The sequence below is a fragment of the Phocoena sinus genome, chromosome 20 (genome assembly GCF_008692025.1).
Source record: "Phocoena sinus isolate mPhoSin1 chromosome 20, mPhoSin1.pri, whole genome shotgun sequence".
NCBI lineage: Eukaryota > Metazoa > Chordata > Mammalia > Artiodactyla > Phocoenidae > Phocoena > Phocoena sinus.
This window is the reverse complement of record NC_045782.1, coordinates 49,286,658-49,302,234: the sequence shown is the minus strand read 5'-3', so window position 1 is coordinate 49,302,234 and position 15,577 is coordinate 49,286,658. Positions and strand designations below refer to the sequence as shown.

The window sequence follows — 15,577 nt, the reverse complement described above, 5'->3', positions numbered from 1 at the left end:
TTACAGAAAAAGAAACTGAAGACCAAAGAGGCAAAGTTCTCTATTTAGAATCGCCCTGCCAGAAAGTGGCCACCAGGACGTGGACATGGGTCTACATAACCTGAAGCCTGGGTTCTAGTCGCAGTCAGGAGACCTGTCACTCTAGCCTGACAGCCAGCCAGCTGGGTGCAGCTTACAGAGCACTCCTCCTCTCTGAGATTCCACTCTCACTTGTTAAGAAGCAAAGCTGGTTATCAATACCTGCACTTTATCAGAACTGTGGTGAGACCAAGGCAGAAGGTGTCACGAGAAGACACCTGGTCGAGGTGGCTGCCCAGCTCCTACCTGGATGTCGGCCAGCAGCTCCTGCTTCCTCCGCCGAATGTTCTCCAGCTCCTGGCGCTCCTCTGCAGTCAGGTCACTGGGAACTACAGAGAAGGAGGGAAGGATTACTAAGAAAGCTTTTCCTCGCCAAAAATAAATACAATCCAGAGACGCAAAAGGACAAAGGTACCACGGAAGAGGTGAGAAGCCAGTGTCGGAAATGAGCGACTGCTGGGGACGGATCTGGCTCCCATTCTCCGTCAGGATTACCAAGGTTAGAAAGGATAGTGGATCACAGAGAAGAGCTCTGATAAAGGAACAGCTGTCACAAAAAAACAAGAGAGAAAAAGCTGCCTGAGATGAGATGAGGTTGGCTAGGAATGAAAGAGGAGGACTGTGGGCCAGGCCCCGGCCATTTCCATCCTGAGGGGTGGGGGGCTCAGGCCGCTGGTTAATCCATCTCTCTAGGCCTCAGCTGCCTCACTGGGTCCAGCCCCGACACGGGGCAATGTCCATGACCCTAGCGGGGAGGGGGAGGCAACAGAGAGGCAACGTGAACGACAGTTTTGTGCCATTCTGGAGGGGGAAGGGGAGAGACTAGTATGTACAGAGAAAAAAAATCTAGAAGGACACACCCCCAAACTGAAACAATGTTTAACTCTGAGGATGGGGTTATGGGGACTTTTCTCTCTGCTTTATATACCCTTTAACATTTTTTGAATCATATTTTTAAATGAGCTCTTATCATCAGAACAAAGTTACTTAATTCCCCATCACAGTTCTCACCACAAAACGCTTCCTCATTCCTCAAGACTCCATCTCCTCTAAAAGCAGGGGCTCAGGGTAGGTAGGCCCTACAATGGCCCTTCTGAGTGTGCGGGCAGCCAGTGGTCGATGGAAGAACAGGCGTTGGCATCAGGCACGCCTGGCTCCAATCCCAGATCCATCCCACCACACGGCACTCAGGCCACTTTGCACAGTTACTGAACCTATTCAGGTCGCGTTCATCACCAATAAAATGGGGACGGACACCCTCGCCCATGCACTGGCTGCTGTGAGGGTGAAGTCCCACAGTCACTGCAGTGCGCCCCATCCCGCCTGGGGCTTAGGAGGGGCTCACAAGTGTTGGTCCCATTCCCTTGGGGGCCACAGCAAAGGGCCCCATGTTGCCAGATGGGGGGGGGCAGTACCTGGATGCTCCCATCCTTCGCGCAGGTGCCTCAGTAAGTGAGAACTGCTCCGTATGATGTGGTGGCCACAAGCCAAGTGTGGGTAGTAAGCACTTGAAATGTGATTAGCCCACTTTCAGATGGGCTGTGTGTGTAAAATACACAGCAGTTTTGTACCAAAAAAGTTAACATATCTCTTTAATACTTTTTTGTATTGATTAAACATTGAAATGATAAGTTGGTAAATAAAATACATTATTTTAATTGTGCTCACAGGGGCTGCTGGAGTGTAACACTGCATTTGTGGCTCATATCACGTTTCTACTGGGCAGCACAGTGGAACAGTTCTGCTTGAAGGCGCAGTCAGGGTGCACGACTTGCCAACAATGGCACTGAAACTGAATCTAATGCGTTCAGAGCACAGTTACTCTCCCCAAATATTTCATAAAAATCATGTAAGACAATAGAAGAGGGTAGAAACAATAGACCATGATTAAGTCTCAGCACAGGTTAGTTGCATTAGGCTCTAAGCCGATTCTTCCTTTTTTATCCAGCTTTTCCCCACCCTTGTCTAGAAAAGTATCTTGTTTAAAAAAAAATAAATTTATTTTTATTTCTTTTTCTTTTAACATCTTTATTAGAGTATAACTGCTTTACGATGGTGTGTTACTTTCTGCTTTGTAACAAAGTGAGTCAGTTATACGTATACATATGTCCCCATATCTCTTCCCTCTTGCATCTCTCTCCCTCCCACCCTCCCTATCCCACCCCTCTAGATGGCCACAAAGCACCGAGCTGACCTCCTGCTGCTATGCGGCTGCTTCCCACTAGCTATCTATTTTACGTTTGGTAGTGTATATATGTCCATGCCACTCTCTCACTTTGTCCCAGCTTACCCTTCCCCCTCCCCGTATCCTCAAGTCCATTCTCTAGCAGGTCTGCATCTTTATTCCCATCTTGCCCCTAGGTTCTTCTGACCATTTTTTTTTCTTTTTTTTTTTTAGATTCCATATATATGTGTTAGCATACGGTATTTGTTTTTCTCTTTCTGACTTACTTCACTCTGTATGACAGTCTCTAGGTCCAACCACCTCACTACAAATAACTCAGTTTCATTCCTTTTTATGGCTGAGTAATATTCCGTTGTATATATGTGCCACATCTTCTTTATCCATTCATCTGTCAGTGGACACTTAGGTTGCTTCCTTGTCCTGGCTATTGTAAATAGAGCCGCAATGAACATTCTGGTACATGACTCTTTTTGAATTATGGTTTTCACAGGGTATATGCCCAGGAGTGGGATTGCTGGGTCATATGGTAGTTCTATTTGTAGTTTTTTAAGGAACCTCCATACTGTTCTCCACAATGGCTGTATCAATTGACATGCCCAGCAACAGTGCACGAGGGTTCCCTTTTCTCCACACCCTCTCCAGCATTTATTGTTTGTAGATTTTTTGATGATGGCCATTGGGACCGGTGTGAGATGATATCTCATTGTAGTTTTGATTTGCATTTCTCTAATGATTAATGATGTCGAGCATTCTTTCATGTGTTTGTAGGCAATCTGTATATCTTCTTTGGAGAAATGTCTATTTAGGTCTTCTGCCCATTTTTGGATTGGGTTGTTTGTTTTTTTGATATTGAGCTGCATGAGTTGCTTGTATGTTTTGGAGATTAATCCTTTGTCAGTTGCTTCATTTGCAAATATTTTCTCCCATTCTGACGATTGTCTTTTCGTCTTGTTTATGGTTTCCTTTGCCGTGCAAAAGCTTTTAAGTTTCATTAGGTCCCATTTGTTTATTTTTGTTTTTATTTCCATTTCTCTAGGAGGTGGGTCAAAAAGGATCTTGCTGTGATTTATGTCACAGAGTGTTCTGCCTATGTTTTCCTCTAAGAGTTTGATGGTGTCTGGCCTTACATTTAGGTCTTTAATCCATTTTGAGTTTATTTTTGTGTACGGTGTTAGGGAGTGTTCTAATTTCATTCTTTTATGTGTAGCTGTCCAGTTTTCCCAGCACCACTTATTGAAGAGGCTGTCTTTTCTCCACTGTATATTTATTTTTGGCCGCACTGGGTCTTCGTTGCTGCACGCAGGCTTTCTCTAGTTGCGGCAAGCGGGGGCTACTCTTAGTTGCGGTGTGCGGGCTTCTCATTGAGGTGGCTTCTCTCGTTGCAGAGAACAGGCTCTAGGTGTGCGGGTTTCAGTAGTTGTGGCCCGTAGGCTCGGTAGTTGTGGCTCGCGGGCTTAGTTGCTCCGTGGCATGTGGGATCTTCTCGGACCAGGGCTCGAACCAGGGATTCCCAACCACTGCGCCACCAAGAAAGTCCCTAGAAAAGTGTCTTTTAAACTTCTCCAAGACCCACAATTAAAAAATGCATTCGATTTCACGACCCAATCTCCCCCATACACAAAAATAATACCCTTGGGACTTCCCTGGTGGTCCAATGGTTAAGACTCCATGCTTCCACTGCAGGGGGCGTGCATTTGATTCCTGATCGGGAAACTAAGATCCCACATGCCTCACAGTGCAGCCAAAAAAAGAAAACAAAAACAAACCCCTCACCACGTGAAATCTATTGACATTTTCTACTGTTTTACACTTAGTTTTCCTAACAGTGGCTATGGCCCACGAAACTGATTTCGTAGCCTAATGAATGCACTGAGTCCTGTAGTTTGAAATACACTCCTAATTCACTAGAGGCTGGAAGACAGAGCCATCTAGAGATTCCAACAGACCACCTACACCCAAGCCCAGGCCTTCCAAGTGCGGCCTCAACTGTGCCTCTGTGAACTCAGGGGTGAGCATGCCAACAGCTACTTCAGGAGAAACCTAACAACAGATCAGCCCTAGTTAGAGCAAAGCCACTCTAAGAAACGGCACAAACTCTACTGGTTCATTCCCCATTCTAGACAAAAGCACACACAAAGGAGTTCACTCTGCTTCTTCTGGACTTCACAAACCGGAAAAATTTCTAGTCCATGAAGATGAGAAGTTCCCTTTAAGAAACTAATTTCCGGAGCTTCTAACATAACATGGTTTTGCAAAATTTGAGGCAATAGTTCATTTCTTTAATAGCTATTCCATGGGGGAATGAATAACCAGGCTTTGACTCTGAACCACAGAGAAGGCTTGATCAGATCACTAAGGAGTCTTGCCCCAGAGGCAAGACTACGGTCCTCATAACAAGGCTGATGAAAAACAGAACCATGATGTGAAAAATCTGTATCTCAAGACTGCTGGATACCCTGAGAAGCCAATTTCTACTGTTCCAAACTGGAAACTCAGTGGTGGCTTCCTTTTCAGAATCTAAGCACCCAGCCATTCTGGGTTAGCCTTCGCACAAGACAGTTTTTCTGGAAGGTCACAATCTAGTTTCTGCAGTAGAAGTTCAAAATGTGCCTGTGGTCCTCCACCTTCTGAGATGTTGCTTTAGAGAGAGTAGAGGGATAAAAAAAGGTACAATCCTGCAATACCACAGAGTACGGGGAGAGGGGCCATCGGCAAAAGAGGCTTCAACGAATTTCCAGGGCAAAGAAAGCAGAGCGCCAACACCTCCCTCTGAAAGCAGAGACTCCACCAGGGCAGGGACCTTGCATGCCTGACACTGCCGTGTTCGCAGCACCCAGCACAGTGTCTGGCACCCAAAGGTTCTGAATATATATTTGTCCCCAGGCAAAAACAAAGGAGCTGGACCGACACGCGGAGAGCAAGCATGGGAGAGGGTGCCCAGGGCGGAGCCTCGATTCCTGTATTTGGGAGGCCTGGTACTGCCCTGTGGAGAGCAGACTTATGCCCCAGGCCCGTCCCCACACTTGGAGCTCCCACTCAGCCCATCCACCATATCATTCTTCCGCTCACAGAGATGGCTGAGCCTCCGGCCCGAATGGGAACCAGCAGGGAAGGGAGCAGATAACCTACCCTGGAGCAGACAGAGATAATTAAGGGAACAGAGAAAACTTTGAAAGAACAGGAAACTATGAAAAGGACACAACTACAGAAAAATAATAAGCTCTTGGAAATTAAACATATTTTGCCCCTCTAGCCTCTCCCAAAGTAAAAAAAGTCAATAAAAGGATAAAAGATGAAGTTGAGGCACTCCTACAGAACAAAGTGCAAAAGAAAAGACTTGAAAAAAGCAAAACAAAATATAAGCAAGAAGTCAGTCCATTCAGTATAATAAAGTTTTTTTAATCTCAGAGAAGTCCTCAGAGTAAAGTTCAGAAGTTGAAGGATTAAAGACGATCCTGAAACCTCGATGAGGAGTAAAGAGGGAACCAGGCCACCCACAAAACAAGAACTGGGCTGGAGCAACAGAGATCCCGTAAGACAGTGGAAGGGGCTTTCAAAGTTCTAAACAAAAGCGATTCTGACCCGACACGCACGCACGCTCACAGCGTGGAGAGGATCCGATCAGAACAAGAGGCCAGTGGGCTGCAAGAAGACCGTCCTCAGGAAGAGTGGACGAGAGAATGAATGGGAAAGAGCTGGAGTGTTTACGATGGGAGAAGGCATCACTGGGTCTCCTCTCAACAGAACAACAAGGTAGCTAGAAACAGGAAAAACAAAGGCTGGAGGGAATCAGGGTTCAAGCCACAAGCCAATTGGAGGCAAGAAAGGAGGCATCGACCTTGGTGCTGGGAAGAGCTCCCAGGAGGGCGCACACTCCTGTCGCGGGGCGGGAGCCGGTGGGGAGCACGTGGCACAGAGGCCACTTCAGGTTCCAGGACAAAAGCTGTATGTAATCAGCTGTGAGCACGCTGAAATGGGGGAAGAGCTGACGGAGGTGCGAGGGCCTGAGAGGGGCAAGCGGGGTCCCCACACCTCCTCTTACAAAGGAGCAGGAGGCACGCGTGAAAGATCACAGACAGAAATCAAGGCTGTCAACGTGTGTATGAAAGTCTCAAAGATGAAAATTAAGCGACCAGACATTTGTGAAAAACTATCAAAAATGCACAGGGAGAGAGTGAAGGAAAGAATGCTGCAAGTGAAGGAAATCAGGAGATAATCTCTGACTCTGATAAAATAATCAGCAGGAAGAGAGTATTAATACACACCTGGCAGCATCTACCGGAAGATCAAAATCCAGAATAAGTTCATTATGACTGGTTCCTTCTGGGTAGAGGGTCTGGGAATGGAGACAGACGGGGCACAAGAGCTCCTGAATACTTGCTAAAAATAATAGTTAAGTACTACTGCATTTTTTAAATGAAAAATAAAAATGTTAGCCTATGGTCACTAGAAAAAGACAGGCCTTCTATTGGGCTGGCCAGAAAGTTCGTTCGGGTTTTTCCGGAACATCAATATGTCCTGGTGGTCAGATGGAAGATACTTCTAGCCAATGTGCAGTTAGAACCAGCAAGACATTTATCCACATTTACTTTGAAGCTGTCTCCTGACATTAACCACGCAATTTCTAAATCGCTTCTCCATTCCACACTTAGTACCCTTAAATCACAGCACTGCTTCCCTTTTGGTTCAACAAATCACCTAAGAACTTACTACAAAAAAAAAAAAAAAAAAAAAAAAAGAAGCAGATTTAGATCTCATTTTTCTAGTGGAATTTTGCTCTGAGGTGAGAAAAAAAAATCCAGCATTTTAACAAATGTATTTTCCTCTGCTTAAACTTATCAATGCAACAGCAAATTTTCAACTCAAGCCCTCATTCTCATGTTGCCCATGAGGAAAAAATTCCACAGACAAAATGCTTAATTTCATTTAACAGCATGAAGAATCAAAACCATGGCTGGAGAGCCAGAGGAGTAAGTGATCCCTAGGATCCTAGCTGGCATCTCAAGGACCCTGGAAGGCTGCCACCAGGACACGACAGGAACAGCTGGTACTCAGAAACCACCACATCCACTCGGCACCCCGAGTTTCTGAGAAAGCAGCGTGGGCCCCTGGGAAAGGCATCTATCTACCCACGCCCCGGCTCTCCCGCGTAGCTATTAGGGTTAAACTGTAAAAGATCTGATGGGCCAGATGGCAGAGCAACAAACAACTCCTCCCCCACGCCCCCACCCCCACCCCCCCACTGCCACGTGCTGCAGCCACGCTCCTGTGCCAGGAAGGCAGCTAAACCCTCTTCTCCTGAAAAGAATGGCAACTAGGGAGGCAGCGGCCTGCGCATAAAGGACACGGGGCAGAGGGCCTGGAGGCCTTGGGAATTCATGCCTGCAAAGGTTAATTTCAATACAAGGTGTCCTGCTTCCAGCACGGGGACCAGTCCAGTAGCAGCCCCTCACCATTCCCTTGCAGGGCTCCAATTTAATGAAGGGGATTAAAGAGCCTACAACAACAAGGGACCATTGTGCTCGGCTGTGAATAGAAAAGCCACACAAGGGGACCTTCTATTTATTTCTTTATTTAAATGTTGCTCTGCGGATTTAACCGGCAGAAACCCAGAGCAGCAATGTGCTCCATCCAGCGCATACAAAGGAGGCTCTCTTAAAGGGACAGTGCCCTCCTTCCAGGCTGGGGGAGGGTAGATATGCACATGCGGCATCACTAGGTCCAGCTTCTCCCTCTCCGGCGGTCACAGTCACGGGCAGGTGCCCAGAGACCTGCCACGAAGTCCAACTGAAAAGGCAGATCTTCTGACAGCAGTTTCTGCTCAACAGGAATACAGGCGGCTGCCAGCCAAAAGGGACCGCGTTGTCTGTCCTTCGTCCCCAGGGGTGACATATATCAAAGTGTTGGAGGTGCACTTTAGGGCCCAGACACAGCTCCCTGAGGTCCTCCAGCTGTACCAGGTCCCTCTGCCTAGCTTTAAAATACATCATTTGCCTTATTTTTTCCACCATAATCATCAACCATCATCCTTCTTATATATAGCCCTTGCCTTTCGGTGGATAAGAAGGGTCTAAATTTAAACCAGCACAGCAGGGAAACATTTAAAAAGGTGAGGCCAAGAGTCCATAAGGCCCTCCCTTTTCCCCACGTGTGGAGAAAGCAGACAAACAGGTCTGGTCTCCATGAAGCCCAGGAGGGCGTTGGTGTGCAGAAAAAGCACTTCCAGGCCTCCGGAGCCTGCGCCGGCCAGGGTGCCCTGCTAAGCAAGGCCAGACCCTTTCCAGGCTGGAGTTTCATGAAACTGAAAACACACACAGACTCAGAAACCACCTGCCCACCTGGAGCCACAGCAGCCTGGTAACGTAAAGCATGAGGATTAGCAGATGTAAACTATTAGACACAGAATGGAGAAACAACACGGTCCTACTGTAGAGCACAGGGAACTATATTCAATATCCTGTGATAAACCATAACGGAAAAGAATAGGAAAAAGAATATACACACACACACACACACACACACACACACACACACACACACACACGTATAACTGAATCACTATACTGTACAGCAGAAATTAACACAACATTGTAAATCAACTATATTTCAATAAAATAAATGTTCTTAAAAAAGAAAGAAAGGTAAAGTAAAGCACTGGGCCTTCCTGTACCCTCTCCAGAAACTGTTACCGGCTCCAGAGGGAACATGAGCTTTTTACAAACAGCTTTTGGGTTCAAGAGCGCAAATCTGGGAAGCTGCCCGCGGAGTGAAGGCGGTGTGCCTCCAAAGACAAAGATCAAAGGGCCTGCGTACAGAACTCACGGTGTGGTGAGCGCTGGTCAAACCACCAGGCACTTTCGGAATCAGCCTGTGCAGATCCTCCGGTCAGATCACTCACTCTGCTCCACCCTGGGGTAAGTCACCTCGGTCTCCCAAGAGATCCCAGTGCCTTCCAGTGTGAAAAAACCCAAAAGACTAGAAAGAACTCAGGCTTTGGTGACATACAAACAGTCAGCAGACTTTCACAAAACTCTCAATTCTATGCTGACGTTAGAGGTCAGGGCTTCCCTGGTGGCGCAGTGGTTGAGCGTTCGCCTGCCGATGCAGGGGACACGGGTTCGTGCCCCGGTCCAGGAAGATCCCACATGCCGCGGAGCGGCTGGGCCCGTGAGCCATGGCTGCTGAGCCTGCGCTCCGCAACGGGAGAGGCCACAACAGTGAGAGGCCCGCGTATCGCCAAAAAAAAAAAAAAAAAAAAAGAAATACATGAGGTCAGATCTTCATGATGGGGATAAGAAAACAACCAAAATTCACAGGGTCCTTAAGTTAAGGCAACATAGAGATGAGTGAAACAGAAAGCTACAATGACTAAGGGGCTTCGCTGACAGCCTCACACTTAGAGACAGACCTCAGGGTAGCTGTCAAGACCAGAGGGCACAAGAGGATGTAGCAAAGGGATGCGACCAAAATCTGAAACTTGTAGACACATATACGGCCAACAGTCTGCTGACTTGACCACCTCACACCTTTACAGAAAGTCTCCCGACTTTGGGAAACAATTCCTTTTCCCTTCAACTAAGTCAAAACTACAGCAACCCTCTGTATAATTTAATACCATATTATTCTGCCTCGAAAAGGAAGGAAATTCTGACACGTGCTAGAGCATGAAGGAACCCGGAAGACATTATGCTAAGTGAAATAAGCCAGCCACAAAAGGACCAATACTGTACGATTCCACTTACATGAGGTCCCTAGAGAAGCCAAATTTACAGGGACAGAAAGTGGAATGGTGGGTGTCTGGGGCTGGGGGAGGGGAGAATGGGGAGTCAGTGTTTAACGGGGACAGAGTTTCAGTTTTGCAAAAATTCTGAGAGGGATAGCGGTGATGGTTGTCAACAAGGTAAATGAACTTAATGCTATTGAACCATTCACTTAAAATGGTAAATTTTATGTTATATATATTTTACTGTAATTAAAAACAAACAAAAAAACACAAATGAAACAAAATTTTAATAGCAATATCCTGACTTCCCAATTTCTGCTTACCTTAGTCCCTTTCCCAAGAAGCTATGATTTGACTTTTGTGTAAAGCACTGGAAGAGAAGTGTCTTACCACCGATTTACAGCCTAAGTGATTCTAAAAGAAAGAATTAAATTGGCACGTGGCTAGCATAACTGACATTCAACACAGGAGGTGAGAGGTGCCTTCTAGCAAATTGCCAAGGTGAATATTTACTCTTCTAGTTTAAATTCTTTTCACACAAAGACCACCCAGTCTCCCACCTAGAAGTAAGTATATTAAAGATTTTATTACCGTAGTCTGCATCTTTAAGGAAAACTTTGTTTCTATCTCAGTCTTTGAGACGTCTCATCTAACCCCTAACCTCACAACTCAGGCCCCCTTAACTGAGATGAGACACTGCCCAGGGATTGGGGGTTGGGGGGAGGGACACCTGTGTGGGGCTTCACTGCCTAGTTGCTCTGTGACCTGGAGAAAACCACCACCTCTCCCTGCCCTGGTTTCCTTAAGCAGGAATGGGCATGTCAGCATCCCTGTCCTTCCCAATGAGAGGGTGTATAATAAACAGCTCCATAAACTGTCTCATGAAAGCAGGGTATTTTATCATCTTACCTTACATAGAGAAGGGAATCAACACATTTTATCTAATAAATCCTAGAACTCAAAGACCAGTTTGCATAACCTTATGATTCAACCAGCTAACCAAAGGGAAAATGAAGTCGAATTTCAAGGTAGTAAAAGAAACAAAGTCATAAAATTTTATCCTAAAAGTTTGGTTTAGAAAAATAAAGTTAACATCTGCTTTCAAGAAAAGCTGAATACTAGAAAATAATCATTTTAAGAACCTCAAGCTTTTCTAAAACCTAGCAGTGGTACTATGTGATCCAGCTGGACTTCTGCAGCAGTTTCTCTCTAGCACTCATACTTGCAATCTCTGTCTCCAAGGCTGTTTTTGAAAGGGTCACAGAGACTGCAAGCAGAGCTGGAGCCAGCTCAGCAAGGAGAGCCATGTTCTACCTCTGGCTGCTTGAGACATCGCAGAGCCCTCGTGCTCTCAGGGAGAGCCTCGGAGCTCCCATCCTAGCAGCCGAACCGAGCATCGGCGCCCCTCTCCTCCCTCCCCACACCAGCTGCCATCTCTGGCACTGCACAGCTGTGCCACCACATCCCTTCCCTCCAAAAGAGAGGCTTGGTGAGGGTGTGAAGAACTAAAGAAGTCAGTTCGCTCTCACTTTACCCGCCTTCCTAAAACCTAGTGTACGCTGGCCCTTTGTAAAACCCTGAACACTTCTGCAGACTGAAACACTGCCCCCCCCCCTTGGCTGACAGCTGGAACAGACCCCTGGCACCAAAATAAACGTGGGACTGCAGCTCCTCTTCTATGTGCATTTTTGGAAAGAGGGCTACCATACCCGGGGAAGGTTCCAAAGTTCTTAATGAGTAAAATAAAAACTCCTAGGGTGGGTTGAGAGGGAGATCTCGCCGGATTTGCTCCTCTGCTTTCTGCCGGCCTATTTCTAACCTCACCAGAGCAGGACCACAGAAATCAGTTATTAGCTTGCTCCTCAATCTCAGGCCTAGAAGAAACCACACTGAAGGTTTAAACCTCTATTTGAAGAAGCTACTGGAAAAACCCTAGGAGGAGAGAGCAGAATGCGAAACCACAAGACAGACACGCAGAGAAGCAGCCGCTGCACACATCACGCTGCTGCCCGCTCCTGGTGGGAGAGGCCGGCAGCGGCGGCGGCGCGTAATAACAACAGAGGGATCCGCTCTCTACAGGAAGCTGCACACGATGGGCTCACACGCGCCACCCACCCGGCCTCTTACCCAGGGCGAGTCCCCTCTCCGGCAGCCCCAGGATCCCGGCAGCCCCAGGGCGGCGACGTCAAAGCCCAGGCAGCTGGCAGCTCTCAGCTTCAGAGGCCATGGTGGCCCAGCACCGCGACCCCCCAGTCCCAGGCCCCCCGCTGCCCCACAGCGCCGGGCGGAGGCAGCGATGGAGCCCGCACAGAACGTGCGTCCGCACAGCCAGGGCAGAGGCGGCAGCCGCGAACACAAAAGCTGAGCGGAAACCCGGGTGGAGAGGGAACCGATGCTGGTGGGGAAGGCAGGCGTGGACGGAGACGTCGCCGGGCTGACACTTGGAGCGTGTGCTCCGTCCTCCAGGCTTATTTCCATGAATGCGATGACAGTGCCCCGCCCACCACGCCCCCACTCGCGGCCTCGGAGGGGGGACGCGCCAAGAGCCTTTGCTCACAGGCTGCAGCGGCTTTTTTCTCCCCCTTGGAAGCAAAAAGCTGATGGTGGCTTCCCAGGGAGGATGTTAACCCTTACTTAAGGTACCCTCTCCCTTCCTGAGTGGATAAACAGGAGGGCAGGATCCAGAGGGCAGGCTGTTCTGTCGCCCTCAGCGCAAGGCCACCTCCTTCTGCCCAGCACTGTGTCAGGAGGCAGGGATGCTGACCACGCTGCTCCAACACAATCCCCCCCTTCCTGTCCTCTGAGGCCCTAGGCCCCCTGTCTCCACGTGGCACGCTCCAGCCTTTTTACTAAAAGGGACCTGCCTCCCACTCAGGCCATGTGCTAGCCGCTCTCTCCACACACAGGCCATAGGTGTTTCCACACCAGAGGCTGCAACATAGCTTTCCAGTATATTCTGGTTAGGGTGAGTGAGGCAGGTGGGTCCAGGGATGATACTGTAAGATGGCTGGTGACAAGAAACGTCGCTACAGCCTGAGAGGAGTGGCTCTCAAGCTCCAGAGGTGCAAGGATCACCAAGGGCACCATCAGACACACAGATCTGGGACCCCAGGCTGAGACTCGGGTTCCAGAGGCTCAGGCCCCCGTGTTAAGCCAGAACACAGGGTGACTGGAAGCCTTGTCTGCAGACCCCTCTGGGAAGCACTGCCTCTGACTAATAAGGGAAGAGACATAAGGATTTTAAAACAAGTGCCAAATAAACAAGGAGAAAGAAGAGAAAATAAACCACCACACTAGAGGAGTTTCTCCGATCTCGGCACTATTGACATTTCGGGGATCATTCTGTGTCGAGGGCATCCTGGTGCCTTAGAGCACATTTAACTGCACCCTGGCCTCCACCCACTGGATGCCAGTAACACCCCACCCTATCCCCCAGATAGGACAACCCCAAACGTCTCCAGACGTTGCCAAATCCCCTGCAGGGCAAAAGTGTTCTGCTTAAGAACCACTGGTCCAGGCACACAACAACAGGAGGAAAAAAAAATCCCACACCCTCCCCTGCCTTCCAGTCCTCTGCCCTTAGGAAACTGCTGACAGGAGGCATCCTTCCCCACTACACTAACGTGGGATCCATACTCTGAGGTTTCCTCATCACCAAGAGGGTCACCAGACTTAACCAAACACTTGGGCTTTGCAGCCTAGCCTGTCTTTAAAGAAACAGCCACAATGTGAACAATTTTATTTTTGTGTCGAAATGGCAGTTCTCATCTAAAAGAATCATACCAAATCTACGAGAAATAAACCCTAAAATTATTTATGAAATCTTTGCTTTAAGCTGCAAAAGGAGGCACGTTTTCAACAAACACATGGACTGAGAGTCCCTATCTGACACTCAGTCTGGTGAGCTGCCCATCCCTCACCCGGCCCCAGGGAGAGTCCATCCTCCCTGGTCCACCAGAGCACCTCGTTCCCAACCTGCTTCCGTTTCCTTCTCATTGTTTAGAGGCTCATCCTGGCCAGCCATCAAGAGCCACCTCTTAACGGGGAGAACTCCCTCAGTTCACACAAATTAACCCTCACTTAAAGGCCTTCTTCATACCGTTTCCTTTGAACAATGTTTGTATCATGCAGTTTACCACCTGGTTGGACACTGTCCTGTTCCCAGGGGGTTATCTGTCCATGAAGTTAAGCTCTTACCTTCCAGTAAAATACCATAAATATTCTCACAGCACTCTGCACATTCCTAAGGGCTATGTCCCCCTTTCCGAGCTAACGTCAAAATACGCACAGACACACTCCAGGGATTTAAAGGTCCCAGCAGGCAGGTCCTGACCTGTCACTTTCTGTGCACGACTGGGTCATAAGGCACAGGCTCACTGTGGCTCACCCTTAACTCACCAGCTACAACTCAGCAACAGAGGATCCACCACTGGGCTTGCCTTGTAGCGTGTAAACCAGCGAAGTCCTCAGCGTGAAGCCAGGCCAGACTGGCTGGCAGCAAAGCCTGCACCACGGTCAGTTCTTGGCACAAACAGTATGATCCAAGGAAGCAAGGAGACAAGAATGAGAGTGAAAAGCTACCGACAGGAAGTCTGCAGTGTGGCCCGCCTCTTCTCTGAACACAGATCTCAATAAACGGGCCCACAATCAAGTTTATGAAATCACAGCGATGATCAGAGAAAAAGACTGTTCACCGGCTAGTAATCTCAGGAAATCTACCAACAGAGAAAATAAAAGCTTTAAAAAATTACTTTCTCAGATTTGTAATCTAACAATCTTTGGGGAAAAAATGGTTACCACCCATAAACCAGGTAGCCTATTAGTAACTACCCTATTAGTTACCGTAGAAGATACAAAGATGGTAAGACATGGTTCAGGCCCCCAAAGAGCTTACGTGTTACTGGTCCTTTTAAAGAAAAAAGAATCAAGCAGCAAGTAAGCGCCAAATGAATGCTGGAGACAGGCGTCACGGGGTCAGAGACAGCCAAGCCCGCAGCCAGGTTGTCCCAGGAGACCCCAAGAGAGCTGAGGCGGGGCCATCGGTGAGAGGGCCCTCGAGGCTGGGGACAGAGGACAAACTGGAAATGCCTAGAAAAGCTGCACAAGTCAGACCGTGACCTTTGAGTCTGGCACAAGGACATCTGACTGTCCTGTTGTCAGGCGGGAGGCAAGGTAGAGACAGAGTGGGAAGGGGCATGGGGGCACCCGGAGAGACGGACGGGCAGCTTTTCCGTGGTGGCCAGGGAGAAGTGACAGGAACACAGGGCGTTTGTCCAAGGCAGGGAAACTTGGGCTCAAAAGTGGGAACAGAGTGACTAAGTGTCTTCTGCCCCCCTGCTAGCTCAGAGCTTGCACAGCCACCCTGTGCGACACCCACTCCCCACACCACGCGCCGTCTCCCCAGGGCTGCCTTGAAACAGGCCCTCCGCCACGCGCGCAGGGTGGTCTGCAGCACTCGCTTATTCCACAGACAGCTCCTGAGAGGCAGTAAATCAGCGTCTTTCAATTCAGCAACATCACAAACTTGCTAACCCTACGCACTCGGCCTCCCCAAGCCCCACGTCACCTGGGCAAAGGCCCTGCACCAGCCC

At 48.5% G+C, this 15,577-nt stretch overlaps 1 protein-coding gene across 2 annotated transcripts in view; it reads right to left on the bottom strand.

Moving 5' to 3' along the window:
* The window catches only part of CYTH1 (cytohesin 1), a 78,558-nt gene that overhangs the window by 21,827 nt on the left and 41,154 nt on the right, over window positions 1-15,577 (bottom strand). For both annotated transcript variants that reach the window (XM_032617890.1, XM_032617889.1), the window contains exon 2: window positions 325-407. In XM_032617890.1, coding sequence (XP_032473781.1) covers window positions 325-407 — 83 coding nt within the window. The remainder of the gene's footprint in view (window positions 1-324; window positions 408-15,577) is intronic.